At 40.2% G+C, this 25669-nt stretch overlaps 2 protein-coding genes across 9 annotated transcripts in view; one reads left to right on the top strand and one right to left on the bottom strand.

Annotated features, from left to right (window-relative positions):
- Positions 1 to 17940, top strand: part of CCDC66 (coiled-coil domain containing 66) — an 87551-nt gene extending 69611 nt beyond the window's left edge. Inside the window, exons 21-22 of the mRNA XM_050958493.1 lie at positions 12260 to 12340; positions 13331 to 17940. The gene's annotated coding sequence lies outside the window, so the exon portion shown is untranslated. The remainder of the gene's footprint in view (positions 1 to 12259; positions 12341 to 13330) is intronic.
- The window catches only part of TASOR (transcription activation suppressor), a 60067-nt gene that overhangs the window by 22420 nt on the left and 11978 nt on the right, over positions 1 to 25669 (bottom strand). For all 8 annotated transcript variants that reach the window (XM_050958422.1, XM_050958425.1, XM_050958426.1 and 5 more), the window contains exons 3-15: positions 25263 to 25355; positions 23722 to 23794; positions 22430 to 22521; positions 21861 to 22019; positions 12710 to 12837; positions 11162 to 11193; positions 9542 to 9647; positions 8968 to 9071; positions 8769 to 8872; positions 8474 to 8546; positions 8307 to 8381; positions 2857 to 3573; positions 218 to 657 (exon numbers count right to left, since the gene is read on the bottom strand). In XM_050958422.1, the coding sequence (XP_050814379.1) occupies positions 218 to 657; positions 2857 to 3573; positions 8307 to 8381; positions 8474 to 8546; positions 8769 to 8872; positions 8968 to 9071; positions 9542 to 9647; positions 11162 to 11193; positions 12710 to 12837; positions 21861 to 22019; positions 22430 to 22521; positions 23722 to 23794; positions 25263 to 25355 (2196 nt within the window). The remainder of the gene's footprint in view (positions 1 to 217; positions 658 to 2856; positions 3574 to 8306; positions 8382 to 8473; positions 8547 to 8768; positions 8873 to 8967; positions 9072 to 9541; positions 9648 to 11161; positions 11194 to 12709; positions 12838 to 21860; positions 22020 to 22429; positions 22522 to 23721; positions 23795 to 25262; positions 25356 to 25669) is intronic.

Below are 25669 nucleotides of genomic sequence, written 5' to 3'. Positions count from 1 at the left end.
AAAACAAACAAGTTGGTGTACAGAAAACTTGACTTTTCAGTATGGTTCCTGGGAAAATATAAAAGCTCCAAGATGTGGAGAAACAAATACCTAAGAACAAAAAAGTCTTGCATACACTTTATAGGAACTAAAATGATTAAGAAATTCTCACAACTGTAAACACTGTATACTTAATCAGCACCTAGCAATACTGGATTTTTCCCCTGAAGATACTTACTTTTAAACGCAATGTGTGGTCAATGCCTACTTCACTAGCAGAAAGCCTTAGGTCAACGTCAGTAGGATAGGCTAAGCATGTTGCTTCAGTTTCCAACATCACTGGGCTATGTGGATCCTTAAAGTTTACATTTTCAGCTTGTGCAATATTAGGAAGCACATGTTCTTCCTTATCCTGTGCTGGAATGGATTCATATTCATGTTTTAGCCTTAAATCCTCTATTTCATCAGTGTCCAATCCTAAAGCTTGGTTTACAGACCGTGCCAATGATGAATCCAAGTGTCCTGCACTAGCTAGTGTTTCTAAGAGCAACTTAATGAGACCATGCGTGTCTGTAACTGCAGGGTCGGATACATCTTGTTGTCTCAAGTCAGTATCACGTCCCCCAAGACCGGTAATTATTGAGAAAACAGACTGTGGCGATTCTGAGGTTCTTCCTCCTTTAGAGGGAAAGGGAATGGGAGGGGGGAAAAAAAAAAAAGCCATTCAATACCAAGTCATCTTACTAAACCATCCTCCCAGGCTCCAGAGTAGATTCCCACAGTTCACATGCAGAGAAAATCTGGACGAATAAGGGAAGAGAGGCGACAGCAATATCCTAGGGCTGTGAGTCTACTCCCAGATCTGATCAGCCCTATTTCAGGCCACTTTGCACAATGCCATTTTATTTTAAACAGAGAAAAGGATTAAATTTTGCATTAATTAATATCTGCTTAATGTAAGAGTACTGTAATAACATCAGAAAATAAAGAAGTTACAGTTCTCTTAGATTAACTTGGCAACATTGCATATCCTATATATTTTATGGCAACCTTGCAAAATGCTCACTTGCTGGGAGGGAAAGAGTGAGCAAAGAAATTAGTTCTCCTTCCCTAACCCCATTATTACATTAAAAGAAGATGAGTAGATCATCATAACTTAATAGCCCAGGCACAATTTTACAAGTTTATTTAACGGTATAAAATTACTGTCCCTACTGACACAGGCAAAAAACAAGGAATTAGTAATCTTATTCCATTTGTTCCTTGCCCAGCTCCCATACCCCCAAATTATAGGTGTTAGTTGACTTTGATTTATTCATTTATTTTAAAATAAAGAAGTAAACCAAAAAATGTTAAACTACTTCAAATATCTGACACTTCAGCTATTTTACCAGTGCTGCACTTGCAGAGATTAGAAAATGTTTTTTCCTGAGTTCATAAACTAAGGCATGTCTATGCCGATTAGACACAGTTTGGCACCAATAACCAAACTTCTCTGGTCTTTAGAGCTCAAAACTAATCTGTACAAAACTTAGTTTAAATTATTTTTAAATCAAAAGGTTTTCAAAACAAAAACCTCACTTTTGAGCCTATAGAAAGCATAGAAAATGCAACCCAAGTAGGAGAGTTTCCAACAAAACCAAAACCAAAACCGTAGGATTTAGCCAAAAAGGATGTTGTGGGATTTTGTTTTATTTGCATTTCTATTTGGATCTAATCCTATATTTTACACTGATCTCAAAGAGAAGGAGAGGCTCCATAAACCCCATTAGCAGCACTGCAAGAGTCCAACTCCTGTGGCTTCTGATTTACATCCTTATGATTCCCATGGCAAGCCAGGAGGCAGACTATCCATGGATCAGGGACTGAAGGGAAGTAATGCCATCTTTGTCCTCTCCAAGGAGTGGAGAAAAAAATAGGAGGGAGGGGGGGGGGGGGCGGAGAAAAAATGGTGAGCTACTGCTGGCAACACCAGGAACTTCAATTGCTGTAGAAAGTGCATGTGCACACAGCAGGCCAAGAGGTGCTTAAAAAAAGGGGGAAAATAAGACATTGCAGCACTCTCCAGGAATCAAAGGCTTTTTAGCAAAACTGTGATCTATTATCTTGTGCCAATGTGGTAAAAGGTGCAGAGAAAAGTGCCCTATGCTCATTTGGGACAACAATAAAAACAGAACCCATGAGTGTGATAATTAATTGCAAGCTTATTTCTGGTTAACATTCTTTCAAGGAATGCAACATTCAGCAACACTGGAAAAGTGCATTAATTAGTTAAGCTTCTGCCAAGATAAATTAAATAGCTAACAGTGCTGGTGTCAGTTATATTGAATTTCAGTGTTTTAAATATCGAGAGGAAAGAAGGCTTCTCTCTCCAAGTTACTGTTTCAGTTTGTCTGCACATGCAGGGAGACTACTACACCATACTAGAACCATAAAGGGATAGACAATTAAAATTCTATAGAAAAATATTAGGATATCAAAAATCTGTATAAAGACCCTACATGCACAAAACGTATGGGTATCCACAGCCTCCAAAATATATCCTTTGATAAGCAAGCTCTCTAAGAGGTCACTGGTCTTATTTTTAGAGCTGCAGATCAGCAGCAGCATCTGTGGAAGTCAATGGGAGTTACTTTCTCTAGCAGCCAAGAGCACAAGCAAGGTCATATATATTTATAAAAAGGTGTCCCATGACAATCATCCCTTTATTTATGAATCTTTCACACTAATCATTTATGAATGAACGAACAGCAGTAAGCAACAATGAAGTTATTCCAATGGTCTTAAGCACTAAAGGCCTAAAGCACTTCCATTTCAAGTTTTCAAAATAAATGTTACTATTTAAAAAGTGAGTTCTAGATTAATTACTTTTCTTACCTTCATACTGGCAATTATTTTCTGAAGATTCACTCATTTTTAAGTGCTTCCGCAGATTTTCAGAGTGACTGTGTAGTCTTCGCTTCAGTCCACTTTTGTTTCTAGTGTCTTCTGTATCAGATTCTCCACCTACATTTTTTTTCTTGCACTGAATTAAGTTAATCAACTCTTTGAGTCTATCAGGATCATAGTCCCCAGGATGAAGGGGTTTTTGCTTGGCAGCAGCACCATCACACTTAGAACCATTTCGTTTCCCAGTTTTTGCATTTGCGAAGTCAGTTTCTTCTTCTGGGGGTTCATAATCTGAAACAGGACTGAACTGCTGAACTTTCTGATTTCCCTCCATTAATTCTTTTGCTTTAGAAACAGGCAGTTGATAGGCTTCAGCACCAAAGATGTAATTACGCAAGCAGCTGTCAATATGGGATTTGTTTTTTGGAGCAGGATATAGAAATTTTCTGTCATCTAGCCGTGATTCATAAGGGTATAATACAAATTCCCTATATTTGCTAGACCCACTAACGCTTCGCTTCAAATATTCATTTATATGCTTTTCCACAACAGTATTGAAGTCTGCAGTAGTGTCTTTACGAGACTGAATTAAAGCGAAGTGTAGTGACTGAATGAACTTCATGAGCTTTGGCATAATCTCATGGTTTTCCTGCAGTACTGATGTAGCTGAACTTTTCTGTGCTGTGAAGGGAACAGTTTTTTGTGCTGTGATGGAAGGAGAGAGAGCGCGCCCATGATTAAAACAAAGCTGTGACAAAAATATATGGCTGCTAAACTATTACACTTTCAATTTTTCTGGCGACTATCTGTGACAACTATAGCTATGGCAATATTATCTAAATCCAGTCATTAGCTTGCTGATTTTTCCTAAGGTAATCTACTTACAAAAAAAAGCTAGAGACATTTATCAAACATGAATAGATCATCCAGTTTGCTATCTTTCTGTAGTGAAGACTCCTCCCCCCCACCTTATTTTTCACTCCTGAAAATAAAAAGAGACAGTCTGATTAACATGATCAAACTAAAGGCCTTCATCACCACTTGTCGCCTTTCTATGTACACTTTTATACTGCTCTCATCACCGTGGCAGTGAAGGCCTTCCTCCATTCTCCAACTATTCAAGCAATGCCCCAACCCTTTGGAAGTTAAAATCCATGAGGTCAATGAGCCGTTAGTCTGGGGTTTGGTTTGTTCTCAAAGCAAGTCTTAGAAAATGTTCGAAGAAGCCAGGACACAAATGGGGGGGGCGGGGGGGGAAGGAATTTTCAACAGTACATGGCACACAGTTCGGATACCAGCAGCTGCTATACTAACTTCTTTCATCCTGTCTGCCACTGATTAATCACTTCACCCAAGACTGAGGAGTACCTCATACTCTTACAGCTTCCAAGTTCCTTTTTGAGAAGAAAAGTTGCCATATCAGTTAAGACCAGTCCTAATTAAGATTTCTCAATTAGAAACAGAAATTGGAGACCTCACCTATCTGATCAAACTCTTTGACAAGTCAAAAGACAACAAAAATCAAGGCATGAGAGTAGAGATACAGGGTACAAAATCTAAACCCTGGATTCAAACATTCCCTAGCTCAGTTTGAAATCCAGCCCTTTCTAAGATTTAGTCCATCATCATGGAATTGATGAAGTCACTCACAGGGTGAAGCTCTTCATTGTCAGTTTAAATTTTCAACCCCACCTAACTTCTGTAAAAAAGATCTGATCTTCCTTAGGTTTCTGGACAGAGTCCTGACAGGTACATTTTCCCCACTGGAAAGAAATGAAAAATTCCAAGTTTTGAAGAGCAACAAAGAGTCCTGTGGCACCTTAATGACTAACAATGTATTGGAGCATAAGCTTTCGTGGGTGAACACCCACTTCGTCAAACACATGCAGAAAAAAAATCTTATGCTCCAATACATTGTTAATCTTTAAGATGCCACAGGACTCTTTGTTGCTTTTTACAGATCCAGACTAACACAGCTACCCCTCTGAAGTTTTAAAGAGCTATATTATTCTGAAAAATTGTCTGCAATTCACTTATTGAAAAATATTCTAATGCTTTTTGGAGCAAATCCATCTCTAATATAGCTTTGTCTGTTGTGTGGTGTGCAGCAATCATTGCTTATTACTTTAATTACAGTAGGCTCAGTGTTACAAAAAAGGTAGAAGGGAGGACAATATCTACCGGTTGTGTCTCAACATTTATTGTATTTATACTCTCTTTGAGGAAGGGACTGTCTTAGTCATACACATGCACAGTGCCTAACCCAGGGGTCAGCAACCTTTCAGAAGTGGCGTGCTGAGTTGTCTTTTATTCACTCTAAATTAAGGATTACGAATACATTTTAATGTTTTTAGGTGGTCTCTTTCTGTAAGTCTATAATATAATATATAACTAAAGTATTGTTGTATGTAAAGTAAATCAGGTTTTTAAACTGTTTAAGAAGCTTCACTTAATATTAAATTAAAATGCAGAGCCCCTCGGAATGGTGGCCAGGACCCGGGCAGTGTGAGTGCCACTGAAAATCAACTCACGTGCCGCCTTCAGCGCACGTGCCATAGGTGGCCTACCCCTGGCCTAGCCCAACAGAGCTTTGTCCCCAGCTGGTAAATTTATGGGCTAGTACAATATAAATATTAATAGGTGATGGGTGCTGCGGAGGGAGGAAAAAAGTCAGAGAGATTAAAAGTTTCAATGTGGATAAATTTTTCCCCTTTATTAAAGAGTAATAAATCACTAGGACCAGATGGTATTTACTCAAGAGTTCTGAAGGAATTCAAACATGAAATTGCAGAACTACTAGCTGTGGTATGTAATTTATCGCTTAAAGTCAGCTGTACCAGATGAGTGGAGGATAGCTAATGTGACACTTTTTTAAAAAAGCCTCCAGCAGTGACACTGACATTATAGACTGCTAAGTGTAATTTCAGTACTAGGCAAATTGTTTGAAACTATAGTAAAGAACAGAATTAGACACAAAGATGAACACAATTTATTGGGAAACAGTCAACACTGCTTTTCTGAAGGGAAAAATCTGCTTCACCAATTTATTAGAATTCTTTGAGGGGAATCAACAAACATGTGGACAAGGGTAATCCAGTGGATATAGTGTACTTAAAATTTCAAAATACTTTGAGAATGTCCCTCACCAAGTTAAACAGTTATGGGATAAGAGGAAGATACTCTCATGGATCAGTAACTGGTTAAAAGACAGGAAACAAAAGGAAGAAAAAAAATGGTCCATTTTCAGAATGGAGAGAGGGTAAACACTGAGGTTCCCCAAAGATCTGTACAGGGATCTGTGCTGTTCAACATATTCATAAATGATCTGGAAAAAGGCGGAACAGTGAGGTGGTAAAGTTTGCAAAGGATGCAAAATTTCTCAAGATGTGCAAATTCAAAGCAGACTGTTAAAAAGTTACAAAGGGAACTCACTAAACTGAGTGGCTGGGCAACAAAATGACAGATTATATTGAATGTTGAGAAATGCAAAGTAATGCATATCAGAAAACAATCCCAGCTACACATGCAAAACGATGAGGCCTAAATTAGCTTTACAACTCAAGAAAGATCTTGGAGTAACTGGATAGTTCCTTGAAAACATCCACTCAACAAGTAAGCGGCAGTCAAAAGAGCTAACAGAATGTTGGGAACCATTAGGAAAGGGATAGGTAAAATAGTAAATAACATAATGCCACTATAGAAATCCATGGTACGTCCACACCTGGAATACGGCATGCAGTTCTGGCTACCCCATCTCAAAAAAAGGTATCAGAAATGGAAAAGGTATAGAAAGGTATAAAGATGGGCACCAAAATTATTGAGGATATAGAACTGCTTCCATACAATGAGAGGTTAAAACACTGGGACTGTTCAGCTGGGGTAGGGGAGGGGGAAAGTCGACTAAGGGGGGGGATACAATAGGAATCTATAAAAATCATGAATAGTGTGGAGAACGTGAATAAAAGTGTTATTTACCCATTCACACAACACAAGACATAGGGGTCATTAATAAGCAACTGGTTCAAAAAAAAGGAAAAGAAAAGCGGGGGGAGGAGGAAGGAAGTAGTACTTCTTCACACAACATATAGGTTGACTATGGAACTCGCTGCAAAGGGATGTTGTGAAGGCCAAAAACTGTAATTAGGTTCAAAAAATAAATTATACAAGTTCACAGAGGACAGGTCCATCAATGGCTATTTACCACCATGGTCAGGGATGCAATCCCATGACATGAGTGTCCCTGAGCCTCTTGACTGCCAGATGCAGGACTGAACAATAGGGGATGGATCACTTGGTAATTGTGCTGTTCTGTTCATTCCCTTTGAAACATCTGGCATTGGCCAGAAGACAGGATAGTGATCTAGATGGACCACTGGTCTGACCCAGAAAGGCCATTCTTATGTTGCGTTATGAAATATCACTTATTAAATAGGTCCATTTCTAGTAGTTACTTTGACCTACATATATGTTTTTGGAGGCAATATAAAATGAATTGGAATAACAATGAAAAAGTTTATATGGTAGTGGGGAACTAACTAGACCCCTTAGTGCAGCAGGCTTGCAGTGTATGTCTGTGAACCCACTGTGTTTTGCTATGGTATTTTCCTGACTGAAAGACATAAGTAAGTCATTCATCTCCCTGATACTTACATGGCTACTCTAGAATGTGAAGGGATCTGAGGTGTATGGTGAGGTAGGAACCCTGGCTTGAGCTGAACCATGATATTTCATTATTAATTCCTTTGTTAAAGTAAAAAGCAAGGGAAAGACTGGATTTTACTACATTAGTGTGTGTACTGTTTCAAAGCAAGTTGTGAAGAGTACATGCTCAATAAGGAATACTAGAAGCAGAAACGTTGCAACTCTGAATGGTGGATTTTTTAAGTTATGTTCCGATGTATCTATTAAAGTTCTACTAAGTTCAGTTCCTTTTAGTGGTATTAGTGATAACTGATTATCCTATGCTTCTTTCACTGCACATTTTCTTTGCTCAATTATTGAATTGAGAACATGATTTGTGTCCCAGAGCATAACTTCAAGCAACCAAATTAACGGTGTTACATAATGCCCTATGGCTTTATTTTGTCCTTTTATGTTTTATGGTCAAAAACTAATAGATGATTTAAGTGTGTAGCTGTAATGGTACATCTTAATAAAAGGTAGTCTTCAAGGACAGATGGATAGCTAGTTCTACTGGAACTTAGTGGAAATGAATATTGCTCCCTTTCATAAAAGTAAACAAAAAACTGAACTATTGTACTAAGGCTTTTTTTAGTGCTAGCCCTGCAATCACCAATATCTAAATCAACCCATGTTCTTTCATGCTCATGCATTATGAACACCAGCCCTGACCTAAAACTAAACTATGTAGATGAGCACCTCAACTGCATATTAACTGCCTTCTTTAGTTAGATATAATCAGAAGTCAATGGACTTACTTGAAGTCACTATACCTCTAGGTTCCTGAAATAGAAACAATGCCTGCAGAATGCGGGACCTTCCAGTTTGGTGCTCTACAAAAAAAGTGTAATAGAATTATGTAATTTATTAAGAGAAACCCAGTTATATTTCAAAAGACCATAACATATTTTAAAAAATTACATACCATATGGGGATGTCATTTGCCAAGGAGAAAGAAGGAAGAGAGATCCTCTGTCCCCAAGTGGTTTAACAAGAACCTGTGTTTTCAAGCAAAAAAGTATATTTAGTATGAAGTATGCACCAAAGATTAGAAGATTCATTTGATAACGGTAACAAGTTCCAATGTATCACTGGCGCTGAAACACAATCCTCTTACATCTGTGATGTGTTGCCAGCAAGAAGAGATGCTCTCCATTTTCTTGGAATATTACAGATTTTTTTTTTTTTTTTAAACAAAGAGTCAAACATGTTCTACTTACTAATTTCTCTCTCTCTAGTTTTTGCAGTAAGCCTTCCAAGTTACTTCCAGACCTTGTCTTTTCCACAACCTCATAAAGGCTACAGTACATTCCACTCTTGCACACTAATTAAGAGGGGAAGGAAAAGAAGAAAAAAAAAAGTCAAAAGTTCAGGTTTCTACCCAAATGTTATTTTTAGTTCAAAAAGACAAGTGTTTACCTTCTTTTGCCCCTTGATAAGTTTCTTTATAGAACAATGCTGGTGCAATTTTCTTCTTTAGTGAATCAATGCTCATAACAGTTTCAACGTTAAGCTTCTCAGGACTGAAATCAAAGAAAAAATGAAAAAATCAGCTTCTCTTTACCCCATGATCTTAGTCTCATCGATGAAATAAAAATTGAAGAGTGTTTGGTTTTGTTTTTAAATACTCATTTGAAAAACTAATTCCTTGAAACTAAAAGGATTCAGGGAAGTTTTCTACCAGTGGAACGGGAATTGCAGAGAAAAGCCTGTTGTGTCATTTAAAAAAAAACCAAAAAACAGAACAAAACAAAAAAACCCAAACACATTTGTCTAAACCAAATGCATGTGTCAATTAACAGTATTTTCCAGAGTGCTTACGTAACTTAGAAACAAGTTGGACTTGTGTTCCTAAGTAACTTGAAAATGTTACCTAATAAATTTAGACTAAATTTTAAAAGTTAACAAAAACTGTCCAGAATTCACCAGATTCTGCTAGAGAAAGTTTTTAAACACCAATATTCTTCAACTTTGTTTTCAAATCTATACTTACAGTTTACATGGAAGGAAAGGGCGTGTTGCAGATTTCAAAGCAGCATGGCATAAAAGCTTCCCTTTATTCAAAAGCTGACCTCTCCATAAGGTGTAATTAGTCTTATCTAAGAGAAGAGTGGGGGAAGGGAAGAAAAAAAAAAAGTAAAGCAGTTGTCTCAAGTGAAGATAAGCTAGTAAGAGACTGAAGCGAGAGGGGGACAAGAGAGAAAGTGTAGAGGCAGCCTGCCTAAGTTTTGGGAAGTTTTCTACTGCTGCTGGCAATGAAAAGAGCACAAGCAATTTTTACTACCATGTTGTCTTACTTTCTTAGACTAGATCTAGACAATATGATGGAAAACGTTAGCTTTGTCCTGTCTACACAGTGCTTCCACTAGTGGAGCTGCAGCCAAAAAAAAAAACCATCATCAGTGTGGACAAGACTGAAGAGAAAAAAAGGCAAAAGATAGGAGAGCATGAAGTCTCTGCACAGACGTAGCAGAGCAATAAAAAGTTGTCATCACTCAGGCTGAATGGCAAGGAGAAATCCCTGGATAATTGTTCCAGTTGCTCCCTAGTGAAAGAGAAGATACAGTCTTCTATAATACCCAGAAAATACATAACTACTGGGGTATAGGGAGGCATTGCCCTGATTCCTAGGTGGAAAAGGATATTAAGCCACACAGACCTGACTCTAATCAACAGTTAGCTTTGACGAAGTCAGAGTTTGTCTATTGCATTGAGGATAGAGGGATGGGAGTGCCAAGGGATACACACAGTACCTCACAAACCTACTAGATCTTCTCCACCCTTCTCCATTTTCACTTCTAGATATAGTTTTGCTGAAATGGATAGCAGAGATGCTACTAGCTACAGACACACATACTTTATTATTAGGCATCAGAGCTGACTCCCCATGGAAATAGAGACTGTTCAGACTTTAAAGCTCTTTCCTGTTCGCTACAAACTCCAGAAAGCAGCACTGCTCCAAATCACATACCAAAAAAATCTCTAAAATCATAAAGGGCTACATTTTAAACAAATGAAAACTGGAATTCTGCTGTAATTGAGGTGCCAATGGATAGTCACTGCAGTATTAGAATATTGTAGCTCTTAACTGTCTATTTACATAAACTGTAAAACAAATGTGCTTTGGTCAAGTGGCATAGAAAAATCAATTGCTTGTTATGGTAGTCAGGAGACTGTATTTCATCAGTATGACAGAAAAGAACTTTTTGTATCAATTGTCAAAGAACTTCAGCTAATAAAAGCAGGAAAGTTGCCTCAGACAGACAACACAATCGCACTGCAGCTATGGTTAGTGATTTTTTCAGTTTTTCTTGCAGGAAGACAGCATGTTTTCTTGTATTGCTATTTTGAGCCTCAAGTGTAATATGAAAGAGGAAAAACTACCCCTTGGGTTCCAACTGCTTCCCAAAACACTTTAACTGGCCACACCATAATGTTATCAACACCGATCAATTACACTCAACAGTAATATCTACTCTTTATTCTTTCTAACTACAATGACCCAAAACAGGTTATCCAAATAAAGCACAGGTAAAGCTAATAGGGCAAGTGACTAAAAAGTATTCTATGCATTTATTATAAATGCAAGATTTATAGTACAACTGATACTTACCTGTGCTTCTGTCTGTATTAAAGCTGTTTGACCTAACAAAACATAAAACAGGACAAAAATTAAACAGAAGCTTCTCTCAATATACAATTAACCCCCCCACACACAAACCACCCTTCAGATTTAGGATGTTTTATTAGTTGACAAGTCTAACAGGACAACACAACTGCAATCATGTATCCTCTGATCCTATATTATCAGTTTTTCTGAGGCACCATACATATCCATTGCGGGAGTGGGGGTGGGGCGGGAAGAAGAGAGCGAACAAGCAAGGGTTTTGCTTACAAACAGGGTTTGTACTGCTTTATCTGTATCAATTTCTATGCCAATATTGTTAAAACAGTACAAACAATCCCCTAGAAAGTGTATGCCGTTATACCGATATAGTTTCAGTGTGTAACTTATAGGAATAAGCTATCCCAATTAAGCACCTTTTATAACAGTATAACTGCATCCACACTAGGGAGTTGTACTGTTTTAACCATATCTGTCAGAGCAGTTTCACAGATACAGTTAAAAGCAATACAGAAATTGCAGTTAGACTAGTCCGAAGAGAATATTTTAGTAGCCATTATATTTCAGGAGCAGCAGAGAAGCTGAATCCTCTTCACAACAATTCTAACTCAAAAGGAAGACCACTGTACTTCTGATAGAGGTTTGGAGGAGCATACAACAAAGTGAGAAGGTGGACATTCCCTAACAGAGTGGGATCTGACAAACCCTTTCTCCGTACCAGGTTGGGGAAACCAGATTGAAAACCACATCCTATGTGAATCTTTTAAGTTGTGGGTGGCAATTTCAAACTTTGGCAGATCAAGTCCAGAAATGCCTTTGCTGGAAATGATAAGTCAATCTTTCTGCCTTCTGTCTCCACAGAATTACCAAATTCTTAAGTAATTTGCACAAAAATACACATAGTACTTTAAAAGGGACACCACTACTGAAGCTGGTCAGATACTTTAAGCCTACTTCTGTTACAAAAGCCACAAAAGGTTACTATAATTGAAAGGGATCCATTTTTCAGTTTACTTTGTACCAATTTTGTCTATAGTCTGTTTCCTCTGTATAATAGGAGGTTCTCTGTTTGTGTTGCTCTTTCAGACATTTTTCATTATTATGAAAGTGGAAGAACATATTATTGTAAGACCACACACATTGGTGTGGGGCTTCCTGTCGGACAGAGTACATAAAACTACTTTTAAATTTCTTTTTATATGAAGACTAGATTTCAAAATTCATTTTAATATTTTGTAAAATTTAGAAGTTTTTACAGAAAATAAACACCCCTTTGGTTGGGCAGCATGGTTTTGAAGAGGGGGAAGAAAAGCAACAAAACTATGTTCTGCACAGGTCACTGTGCTGCACAGAACACTCACAACCTCTCATAGTGGGTTTGATGTCTCTGAAAAGCGAGCCCTCAATTTCCCCAGTATTAAATATGCACACATCACTACTGTTCGGGGATAGTAATGCTAAACTGAGTATGTTAGAGATTAAAAGTCTCTTCACGTTCAACACTGACATTTTTTATAAACCTGCATCCTACCTTACCTTGATGGGGGCAAAAACTTTGGTACTTGTACCATTTCATCCTTATAAGCAAATGAAACAACAGCATATGGACACACGTGTCTTGGTCTTCGTCTTATTTCATCAAAGCCATATTCATAAAAGTAGTACTAATAAAAGAAGCAAAAAAGTTAACTAAATTAGAAATCTGTTCAATTTGTATTTCATGAGTTTATCAAGAGCTGATGGTTTCCAGTTTTTAGAAAATGTGCCACTAGTTTCACAGCCATCCCTCATAAATCCTGTATTTTTATTAGCCAAATCAGTTTTAAATAATCCAGAAATAAGTGCTTTTGAAGTTTTAAATTATGCCAGAAATGAACAGCACAGCAGATTAGATTTAAAAAAGCATAAGCTAATTTTACTAACTGGAAGAAATATTTTCTATGAAGCTTAGTGTATAGAGGACAGACAAAAATGCAAATTCATACACATTTTGCAATCCAAATTATATTATACATTAAAAACACCTACATTAAACAGAATATTAAGGTTTCAAAGTCAAGCACTCAAACATTTCCTATACAACCTTAATTCAGCCATGTTAGGCATATCTATTATGTCACTCTTTAATTATATCATTATATACTATTTTTCCTACAGGCACAAAGCTTTAGTCAGTGCACAGGATGAACCTGCTGTAGAGATCAACCGAAGTTGTGTACTACTGGAAAGACTTATCTGCAGGACCCCAGCTTCCTTTTGCTGCAGAAGTTTGAAGGTGTGTACTGAATGAAGCAAGGCACTACAAGAAGAGAGAGTATTGTGTTTAAGGGTATGTCTACACTACCCGCTGGATCAGCAGGTAGCGATCGATCTATCAGGGATTGAAATATCACATCTAGACAAGACTCAATACGTCGATCCACAAACGCGCTCCCCATCAACTCCGTAACTTCACCAGGGCAAGAGGCGGAAGCGGAGTTGACAGGGGAGCAGTGGCTGTCAATCCCACGCTACCAGGACGCGAAGCAAGTGATTCTAAGTCGATTTAAGATACGCAACTTCAGTTACAAGAATAGGGTAACCGAAGTAGACGTATCTTAGATCAATCCACCCCCTTAGCATAGACCAGGCCTAAGAGCATTGACTACTGGCCAAAGAATTGGATTCTATCCCTTCTTCTGTCAGAGTTCCTACGTAATGCTACACAACTCACTTACAGGGAAGTGCCGTAACTGTAGTTCAAGATGTGTCCCCCTATGGGTGCTCAAATGCTCATGTGCCTTCAATTAGCAATTTCAGTAGTAGTGCTTGTTTAATTTATGGATCCGCCTTACGCATCCCCGTGCCCCACACCTAGGCTACACAGGGCTGTGTGGGTAAACCATCCTTTAGTTTCTTCTCTACTGCAAAGTCCCATGAAGAAAACGCCAAAGCAGAGAGGAAGGAGGACAGATAGTGGAACACCTATTGGGGCACACACACATTGAAGAATTATAGTCACTGCAAAGGGTAAAATTTCCTTCTTTGAGTAGCATCCTAATGGTGTTCCAATTCAGGTAACTTTGAGCAGTATCCCCAGGAGTGCGCTTCGGTTAAGTGTCTAGTAAAGAAGATAGAACTACACTGCCCACTGCCACAACAGTTCTAGACGCATGGAGCAAGAGGCACAGTGTTTGGAGAAAGCATGTATTGTAGACCACATACCAGTCCTACAGATTTCAAATACTAGAACATCTTTAAGGAAAGCCATAGATGTTGACTGAGACCTAAAGGAGTGGGACAGAGTCCTAGCAGGAGGCTGGACATTAGCAACCTCATAGCACATGATGATAGATCCTAAAATCCACCTGAGTAGTCTCTGGATAGAAACAGTAGAGCTTTTATATCTGTTGGCAATGGAGGCAAATGTTCGAGAAGACTTCTGAAACGGTTTGGTCCTACTGAGATTAAAAAAAAGCCAGTGCTCTTCTGGACATCAAAGGTATGGAAAAAAAGCTTCCTGACCAAAGTTTAGGGGGGCAAGGGGTGTGTGTAAAAATGTTTAGTTTGGTTCAGATGAAACTCCCCAAACTTCTTCCTAAGGTATTATCGATGTGGAAGTAGGGAAACTTTGTCCTTGAAAATACTGTAAAGGGAGGATCCACTATGAAAGCATCAAATTTCCCCAGTTCAAGCCAACATAATAGCTATTAAAAAAGCTGTCTTTATGAATAGGTATAATAATGAACAGGTCACTATAGGTTCAAAGAAGGTCCTAGGAGACCCGAGAACTAGATAAAGATCCTAGACTGGAGCAAGGTCTTTTACTTGAGGGAAGAGGTTCCCCAGTCCTTTAATACAGTGGTTCTCAAACTAGGGCTGCCGCTTGTTCAGGGCAAGCCCCTAGCAGGCTGGGCCAGTTCGTTTATCTGCCGCGTCCACAGGTTCGGCCAACTGTGTCTCCCATTGGCCACGGCTCACTGCTCCTGGCCAACGTGGGCTGAGGGACGTGCTGACTGCCCTTCCTACAGTCCCCTTTGACTCGGAGGCCAGCGGGAGCTGCGATCGGCCAAACTGCGCACGTGGCAGGTAAACAAACCTGCCTGGCCCGCCAGAGGCTTTCCCTGAACAAGCAGCAGCCCTAGTTTGAGAACCACTGCTTTAATAAGCCTTACAGTTGTGGGGCAAGAGACTACTGAGAACCCTTATACTGGAGAATGGAAAGCTGATATTGTAGCCAGATGAACCTTAACTGGGATACCTTATAAATCTGCTTTCTTCAGCTGTAGCAAGTAATTCAAGATAAATACAAGTAAGGAAAATTCAAGTGCAATTTGCAGATAGTCACACCAACTACAAAAATCTCTCTCACTTCTGAAGGTAAGAATCATGCTTAAATTTCTTCCTGCTGTTTAACAACACTTGCTATACCTCTGCCAAACAAGTGGACAATCTACCAGCAAACCATTGAAGAACCAGGCCTTGAGCTGGAGAATTTTTAGGTTGGGATGCAATTCGTATCTTAAGATAAGCAAAGCATGGACGATTACTGAACAGGGACACAATCTATTAAAAACAGGTAATGTTTTATACCATGCTTATTTTGGCCACATAAAGACTATCATTTGTCCTGCCTGATTTTGTTCTTCACCTTTAGAATCCAAAGTATTGAGAAAAATATGTAATTACAGGCCCCTTTGTCTGAAGAAGCAGAAAGGCATCTGCCGAAGGCTGAAGGCCACCTCCCCCAAACAGAACAGACAACACTTCCTATTTGTGGAAGAGGCAAAGAAAGCCAATTCCAGACAGCGCCACATTTGGAATACAGCGTCTAGGATTGGTGACCTAGCTATTTTTCAGAGTCCTGGAAGAGGCCTCTGCTGAGAATGTTTTGTATTCCAGAAAGGTGCACTATTGAAATGTGACTACAATAGGCTACACACCAGTTCCATAACTTTATTACTTCAGTACACAGAGATATATCTCACTCTGCTCCACAGGTTAATATGAAACACTCAAGCCTCATTGTCCATCAAGATTTTGATAGACTTCCCTCAGAGGTAGAAAGTGGATACAGGCATTTCTGACTGCCTGTCGTTCCACCAGGTTGATGTGGAGACTGGTCTCCTATGTCCCCAGCACTATATGGACACAGATGCACTCCAATGGAGTAGCAACACATCCCATACTATGGTGACCAATGGAACTGGGTGAAGAAACATCGGTCCCGAAATTGTGGGGATTCTTCCATCAGTCATGGCAAACAGATTTGTTTAAAAAAAATCAAAGCTGCGTCTCCTGATTAGTCTATCCTGAGCCACCTTGAAATCTGCAAAGATGTAACATTGCATGATGAAGGTGCAAGCCACTAGGTGACCCGGAAGCTGCAAACAGAATCCTGCTGAGGTTTCAAGGTTCACTTGATTGCTCTTGACAACGTTTAATAAAGTTATGAATCTGTGCATAGGAAGATAGGTCCTGGCAGTCAGCAAATCTAAAGATGTCCCTAATGTACTATATTTTCCACATAGGGGTCACTGTAGACTGACATTGAGCTGAAGGCCTAACTGCAGGAATAGCGATAGTGCCCTGTGGGTGGCTGACAGCACTTCCCCATAAAACCAACCCTTGAACAACCAGCTTTTTAGGTATGGGAATACCACACCTGCCACTAGACGAAGGTGAGCAGCCACCACCACTAGAACCTGAGAGACAACTCTTGGAAATGAGACTGAAAAGAATCACATGGTCTTGAAAGTGCTTCTGGCTTTTCACAAAATGTAAGTATGTTCTGTGAACCTGGTGTAACACAAATTGGAAGTGTGTGTCTTGTAGGCTGAGGGCTGAAAACCAGTCCCCTGAATCTAAGAATCACCACTGCCAGAGTCACCAGTCTGAATTTTTGGGACTTCACAAATTTGTTTAGGAATCTTAGACCTAAAATACCAGTCTCCATCCTCCATTTCTCTTTGGTGCAAGTAATTAACTCACATGGAAACCATTCCTCATGTAGAGCCAGGACAGACAACTGCTCCTAGCAAAGGAGGGATTTTATCTCCTTTCTTAGTAGGAGCTCATGAAAGGAGTCCCTGAAGAGGAATGGGGATGTGAAATGGATGGCACAGCCGAACGTAACCATCTCCAAAACCCATTTGTCTGTGGTAATCTAGTCTCATGCATGTTAGAAATGGAGAGCTGGCTTCCAAATGGGGGGAGGGAGGCAGGCAAACTGTTGTAGCTGGCAGGCTAGAGTGAGAAGGATTCACACCCTCAACCAGCCAATCAAAACTGGTGCTTTGATGAAGCTAGTTGTGTACTTGAACCAGATAGTTTATGGTTCTCTTCCTCTGGAACCCAAGCTTCTTTCTTTGTGGTTCTGTGGGTCTCCAGAACCTGGAGAAAGGTATCTGGTGGGATCTCTATGCAGTGTGTGATCTACTACTAAGCTTTTTTTTTTTTTTAAATTGCAGGGATATAAATTTCCCAGCAACTGCAGACTGGCTCTGGAGTCTTTCAGAGTATGGAAGGACTTATCTGTGTTCTTTGAAAACAACTTAAGCCCACCTAAGGGAAAAAAGTTCTTCACCATGCTTTTGGCCTCCCTTGGGAAACCAAACTGCTGAAGCCCACGATGACTGCTATCAGAAAGATGGAATGGGCCACAGTGTCTACAGCATCTACTTGGAGAGATGTCTGGGCTAATAATTGTCCTTCTGCACTGACAGTTTAAAATTACTCTTTGTTCCAGAGGGAGGTTCTCAATAAATGCTTACACTTTGTATAGTTCACATGATTGGCCTGGTAATTAATAATCTGAAGTCAGAGCGTCACCAATACATAAGACTTCCACTCAAAAAAGATAAAAACATTTCTGGTTCTTGTCACATGGGGTCACCTTGGCATCATGCGGTTTTTCCCAGTCATTTACTGCCTCCACTACCAGTGAATTAAGAGAGGGATGAAAAACAAAAAATGTCGAGTCCTTTATCGCATCTTCTGCAAGTTGTTGGTTCTGTTGCTGGAGTCTGCCAAACCACCCTCATGGGATCCAATATCGCCTCACTGATTGGAAGGTCAGTGTTGTCAGTTGGAAGATACCCAGTAACTTTTGTTGTGACTCCTTTACCTCTGCGAATGGCATCTGAAAAAATGAGTCTGCCATGTACCTTATGATGTCTTGGAATGGCTTAAAGTCATCAGCCATAGGTGGCGAAGGGGCATTATAGCTTCATCAGCTAAAGACAAGGAGATAACAGATGAGGAGGCTACTCCTCAAACCACTCTAGCTTCTTGTTCCTCAAAATGTCTCCCTCACTGAGGAAATGCTCTGAGGTAGTAGAGAGATTGTCTCCCCCTCACCCCAGCACCCTAAGCTCAGAGCCCTAGAAACTGCTGTCTAAGCAGCCCAGGGATCCCAGCATGACCATGGGAAGTGGGAGATTAGAAGGTGTTCCATATGGGAAAGCAGGGTGGCATCCAGTGTTTCTTCCACTGCTTGTCATGTCTTGTCCTAGATTCCTCCCTATTTCTGTGGCCTGCAGAGAAAGAGTTCTGGTGAGGGTGGGTAGGAGACCCAGTACTAAGACTAAAGAGGCTGCATAGATGAAGTCCCCTTCATCCTCTTCCTTATAAAACAGTGGATGAGCCACAAATGAAAATGGTGATGAATCATGCAGGTGATAAATGGGCATTCAGTTAGAGACTGACCCAGTCTCAGTACTAAGGGACCCACTGTGCCCATGATTAAACAGAGACTGTAGTTTCTCCACTACAGTTAAGTCCTTCTAATACCAAAATTCTTGCAGTACCAAATAGGATGTCAGTAACGACAGGATGGTCTCCCTGGAAGTAGACTGTAGTGAGGGTTTAGAATGTCCCGATGGGGTGCCGAGGTATACACTTCAATCTATATGGTACTAATGGATCCATCGAGGACAGTACCAGTGGTTGAAGAATGCTTCGCCTTGCTGTCCCTGTTATGCCTGGTCAGTACTGTGGCTTTCAGAACAGTGTTTGCTTTTGGAGGAGCTTTTTGGTTTTCCAGCCCTGAGTATTACTGTAGGAACCTGCAGCCTCCATGGAACCGGACCAAGAAGTCAATGATTTGGAGACAGCCGACTTAGAGAGAGACTTGAGGTCATTCTGGAACAGAGTCCTTATGAGACAAGTCAGTTTTTCTTCTTGGGGCCTTTAGAAGTCTCAGAGGCCATCCCCTTCGACAGAGATTAAAGGGGCATTAGATCTGCCTGGAGACTGATGCAGAGGCAGGTTCTCCTGACCTGGCTACATCACAGGGCAAAGGGAGCGTTCCATCATAAGATGCTATGAAGAGTCCAAAAGACAACCCTGTGTTCATAATGGTTAAGCCCCACAGTGAATCTCAGGCACTTCTATGGGCCAGGTGGGTGGCTAAGTTGGTACACAGCATGGGCCGAGGAGGTGTCTTGCAATATGAAAACAGAGGTATAAATCCCCAGAAAACATACGAGAGCTTTTTAATACTTCAGTGGGTGCAGAGCACTGTCTCACTAAACAGCTCTGAGACTTCAAAAGGATAAGTCCTCAATTGTGGCCTGCACCTCTCTTAGCATGGCTGATGCCTGGAGCCATGACTCTCTGCACATGGTCACTGTGGATGTAGCCACAGTGTCAGAGGCCTCCATCACCACCTGAAAGATGATCTTGGCCAGCAGCTGGTTTTCCCCACTTAAGTCCTTAAACTCCTCTCTGCTTTCACGAGGGAGCTTCACAAATGAAGGGGTCACCCTATCCATACTTGACCAGTAAGGGCTGGCAAACTAGCCAGATACAGCTGCAGCTAAGCTGAAGGATATGACTTTGGGGGGGGGGAGCATAGAGGGGTGATTTGGGGTCCTTTTCCTTTTTCCTCTTGTAAAATCAACATGAGTAAGGAGTCTGAATTGGGCTGAGTACAGAATTATTTAAATCCCATAGGCGGTGGGAGGTAATCTGGTGTGTCTTGATCTATTTCTGTGGCTGGCATCTGCCACAGTGCTTTGGCTAGGTCAAGCAGTCCATCACTAATGGGAGGGTTTTCCTGGTTGGACCAGCTGACAGGATGTCAAACAGCCTGTGGGATTTCACCGATATGACAGAAATCTCAGGTCTCCAGAGTCCCAGTAATCCTCACAAGTAACTCCTAGAACACTTTAAAGTCATCAGGTGCCAGTACTGATGCCAAGGCTATCACTTCAACACATGAAGATGAGAGATCCTTTGGCAGTGACATGGTGCAGGAGTTGCTCTGCTTCTGGATATGGCCCTGCCTGATATTCAGGGACTGGTGGTCTGGCCAGGGATGCTGGTGCAGAGAGAGATCTCTTCCTCAATGGCATCAGAGACTGGTTTTGCAATGTCCAAATGACAGGCCACAGCACCTGCAATAGGGCCAGAGCAGCATGCTATAGAAGTACAGCTGAGTTGCTGGGTGTTGTCAAGACTGGCACTGAATGAGTCAAGCTAGCAGGGGGTGAACGCTGCAGGGGAAAAGCCAGAATGGCTCTTAATAGCAGTAATCACAGAACTCAGAGGAGATGGTTCTCTGCTCAAAGACAGGGAGCATATATGCCCCAGTGATAGTGAAGAGTAAACTTCTTTTAGGGGTGACACAGACACACAAGGCACACCAAGTATTAAGTCTGTACCAGTGCTACTAAGAGGCTGGGCACCAACAATGGTGCACACCTAGGAGTGCATTGTCAAAACCCAGGCTAGCAGAGTCCACAGTGTCACAGGCTTCTCCATTTTTTATGGAAGGATGCTGAGCTTCAGTGCAAGGGCATCAGAGCCATGTTAATGCCAGGTCTTTTCTTGGTGTAGTTTTCTCCACAATGGTCTTTGTCATCATTTGTCTGTTCAATGTGGCACTGACTTATCAAGCAAGACTCTGGAGTTTGCCTCTTAGCAGTCTGAGGAGACCTTTGTGGGCTGTTCAAGAAAACGCAAATCAAGAAGCTGAAGTTCACGCTAGCAGACAATGACAAGCATCTGAGATGTGAGATCCTTGCCCCACCCCTCCTAAAAAAGAAGCGGGGGACTCCTATGTCCATTGTTCAGGGGATTAATCCATCACAGGATGGATGAGACTTGAAGTCAGGGGGTGGGCTGATCTCACCAGTAGAGAGTTTGAATCAGTCCTTGGAGGTCAAAATATAGGAAAATGAGAAGTAGAAGACTTTGAAAAGTTTTAGCCTGAGCTAACAAGCAGCAGTGGGGTCAGACACTCATCAAATTCCATCTCACTGCCATGAGTGGTAAGAGAAAACTGAGGGAGGGGGCGGGCATGCCTTCGTACAGGAGTATGAGGAGACAGAGTACGTACACTGATCCAGACACCTTTAAAAAAAGAGCCACTCTGTTCTCATACATGTGAGGTGTATGTTCACCTGCAGTGGGATCCACAGTGACATATACGCAAAAATAATATTTTAGAGAGGGAGAAACTTACTGTGAGCTTAGCAAAGGGATAAAGGACCACTTACAATATTTTCATTACAACAGAATGAAAAACTATGTTGAAATATATGTAAGATTTTAGAACAGGCAAATATCTTACTTGTACAGTAAGGTATCAGGTAATCCACATCTGGACTCCCTGTCTGAAGTGTTAAAATCTGTAACACTACTGCACCATGCTCTCTTTTCATAGATACAAATATACAATATATAAATGAAGCTGCTCTCCTACCTGAGTAAGCTCATAAGCTCTATAAGCCAACAAGGAATTTACTTTATTAGCATTCTTTGAAACATGGCACTCATGCTTTGGTGTTGGATCTAATGCACTTTTAACTGTTGATTCCATTGTTTTCACACCCATGTGGTCATATACGCTTTTCATTTTTCCCTATAGAGCAAAAAAGAAGAATTGCAGGGTTAATTTCTTAACTATATCAATCGTTAGAGCAGCTACAGATAAAGTACAACAGCACTGTAAGAATGAGGTAACTGACATTTAGTTACAAGTATTTTATAAAAGTCATTCTCGTTCCATCTTTGAAGAAAAAGCACAAAATTGTAGGAACAACAAAAACAAACCAATTAAATCTGCAGAGAAAGAGCTAAACTTGTAGTTTAAAGTTAATATATGCTTTTAAATAAAAATGATTACATTTTCTTCCTACTACAGAGCCTTGTATACGTTCAGATTCTGTCCAAAAATCAGTAGCAGAATTCTATAACAAGCCCTCAAAAGCAAGAAAGCTTCAGTAATATGAAATGCAGCCTTTAAAGATAAAAGCTACGAGTAGAAGTTACCTTTATTATTTTAAAAATAATCACGTCACCAGTTGCTCCAACTTCCAGGGGATTGGCCTGTAATAAGTCAGCATATCTGGAGAGATACACACCTGATGAGGAAGATAGAGTACAAAGTTAAGAAAACAAAGATTCTGAACATTAAAATGTTACAGTTAGGAGATTAATCAGCATGACAAGAGTATTAGCCATTTCTATAATAAGACAAATATCAGTTCAGTAAAATTGTAGCAATATTGTAGCTACATGGAAGAGCAAACATCAAAAATTGCTTGATGAGAAGCATAACGTGACCAGCCACATTTCATGCTACTACATTAAACTGTGGGCAACACTCCACAGTTAAGCTTGGCAGAACTTGATTTTTTTCTTTGAATCAATTTTTATTTTTTACAGTTATAGGGTTGGGAATAGGCAGAGCTGACAGCACAGGAAGCCCCCTGCAACAGCACTGCCAAGAAGCCCAAAACATCAGGGTACAAGATGTGCAGGTGGCTGCAGTCATCCTGGCCCAGCGGAGCAGAGTCCCGATGATGGCAAGGACGATGACAAGCCTCAGTTGTGACCACCGTACTGCTAAAATAGTTCCTGCGCAGGGATGGCTCCTACACTCTGGCTGGTAAATGACTGAGCAAGGCCATGACAGTGGAACCATAGAGAGAGCCCTGCATGGCCATGGTGCTGGGACACCCAATCTCTGAAGGCACAAGATATAAGGAAGGCTGGATCCTGGTGGGGCATATCACAGACTCCTGGCCAGACTTGTGTCTGTCAGCCTTTCCTCTATTGTTTGCCTCTGTGCAGAGTTTCACCTGAGTTGGGGGTATAGTTATGCTGGAAGGCCTTAAATGGGTGCCCTCAACCAGTTCTTTGATGACAGACAACTGCAGGAGTGCAGAACTACAGCTTCAAGCTAAACAGATCACAGGGGCTCCGTGTGCTCTCTCCCCCTAATCTGGTTTTCCAATTGTCCCCAAAAATGAATAGGATTCTGCCTATGGATGCCTAGAACATTCCCTGAAATTTTGTAATTGGGTAATTCATTCTTCCTTCTGTGAAATCCATTTTTAAGACAAGCTTAATTTTGTTTAATTCGTGTATTTGTGAATTGTATTGCTCCTGAATAAAAAAATTACCTGAATTCAGCTGGGTGGGATTTTTCTGAAGGGTAAGTGCAAATTCTGGGAAATGCTATAGCAAGGACAATAGGTTTAAAGTAATATAACATTCATATCGTAAAAATCATACTGTATGATGTAAATATACAGAAAGAAAAGTGAAAAGATAGTTACCCATGGAAGGGCTGCCAAGAATTGTTATTTTGGAATGGCCCACCTGTAGCCCTTTTTCACATATATTTTGCACCTGAATTGAACAAATATATCTAATTTTAGATGCATACATATTTGCAAAGTAAAGTTAGACTATGAGTGGAACAGGCAACAGTTTAATAAACTCTCCTTTTTATGAGCACATACTCTGTGTATTAAGTATTTTGCATAGAAATATAACTTAATTAGCGTAATCTCAATTATAACTGTACCTTATGTTACTGTACAACTCTTAGGGAAGTAGTTCTCAAATTTTGTACTGGTGACCCCTTTCACATAGCAAGCCTCTGAGTATGACACCCCCCCCCCAAATTAAAAACACTTTTATATATTTAACACCATTATAAATGCTGAATGCAAAGCAGGATTTGGTGTGGAGGCTGACAGCTCATGACCACCCCATGTAATAACCTCATGACCCCCGCCCCCGTTTGAGAACCTGTCTTAGGGAATAAACTTAAACGCATGCCAAATATGGACAGTTTTGTTCGCTGCGGAGGCAATGTGTTTATTGTTATAGCTCTATACAGCTTAACCACAGCCATCTAAAAAATTATAGAAAATAAGATGTTCTTGAGCAACAGCCACACACTTGAAGATGTAACTACATTTTGATGATCTCTCTCTGTATCATAAAGGTAAAGAGAATACAGAATCTTTTCTTCCTCCACCCTACATCCATCATAACGTAGCAGCAGAAGGGCCCCATCCAATATGGTGCCTTTCCTATAAGATCCTGATTGCCAATATGGCAGATTATGTAGGGCTGTTGGGGATATACAGCCTCATCGAGGAGGACATTTTTTATATATAAATTTATTTTCATACAGAGAGTCTGATCACAGAGGATTACACCCCAGAAAGCAGCATGAAGATAAGATTTTTTTAAACTCTTCCTGATTTTACATCAGAAGGAAGGGACTCTCTGCAATAGTTCCAACATGTCACACAACAATTTTCGCGGGGGGGGAGGGGGGAGGAGGAGGAGATCTCACTTGTGTTCATGTCAAGGGAAAAGCAGTACAAGTTACCCAAAGATCCCCCCCCCCAAAAAAAGTCTCAAAATCAAGCAGGCAATATCCCTTTTTGAGGTGTTAGAGTATGCACATTTTAAAAAGCCAAATGTTTAAACACACAATAGGTAAAACTTAGAATGCCTTTTTTTTTTTTTTTGGGGGGGGGGGGGGGAGTGCGGGAATAAGCATAAGCCTAAGCCGTATGATCCCAAAAGGTAAAGAAAATAAAACATTTGTAACTGGAACCCTAATTCCACAGCATAACAGATCAGTTCTGTGACAACATTCCACTCTTCCATAATTACTATGACTGCCTTGTGCTGAATTCTGCAGATGTAGAACACATATTGGTAGTTAGTGGAAACTAAAGTCATCAACAATTCTATTTGAAAGACCATCCCAAAGCAGAACATGAACTTAAAAAAAAAAAAAAAAAAAAAAAAAAAAAAAAAGCTATTTTATAAAGCTTGCCTCTACTCTACTCACCTGAGGTCGATCAACCATCAGAAACGCATAGGATTCAACAAGCTCTTTTTCTATGCGACCATCACATTTCAGTTCTCTGCGTTTTTCTGTGAACTATTATCAAACAAAATCTTAATAAATGCAATGAAGAAATCAGTATTGGCACAATCAAGTGCCACCTCGCTTCCAAGAAGTCTAATTCGGCTAAGTTACAGTCTACACTGTTAGCTCTAGGTGCAAATAATCAAAAGGCCAATTTGAATGAAGTTAATGTTTCAGCACAATTTCCAATAAACAATTTCAGAAGAGAGTGTGTATCCTTTCACCGTGGAAATGGGAGGGGGAAGCATTCAGCTTAAGTTCTCATATATCATTTTGGACTTGCATTCTAGATCAACTTCTGAACCATAGGACTTGCATCATCACTT

This window comes from Gopherus flavomarginatus, chromosome 6 (assembly GCF_025201925.1).
Source record: "Gopherus flavomarginatus isolate rGopFla2 chromosome 6, rGopFla2.mat.asm, whole genome shotgun sequence".
NCBI lineage: Eukaryota > Metazoa > Chordata > Testudines > Testudinidae > Gopherus > Gopherus flavomarginatus.
Note: the sequence above shows the minus strand (reverse complement) of the source record. Positions and strands in the feature narration are given on the sequence as shown.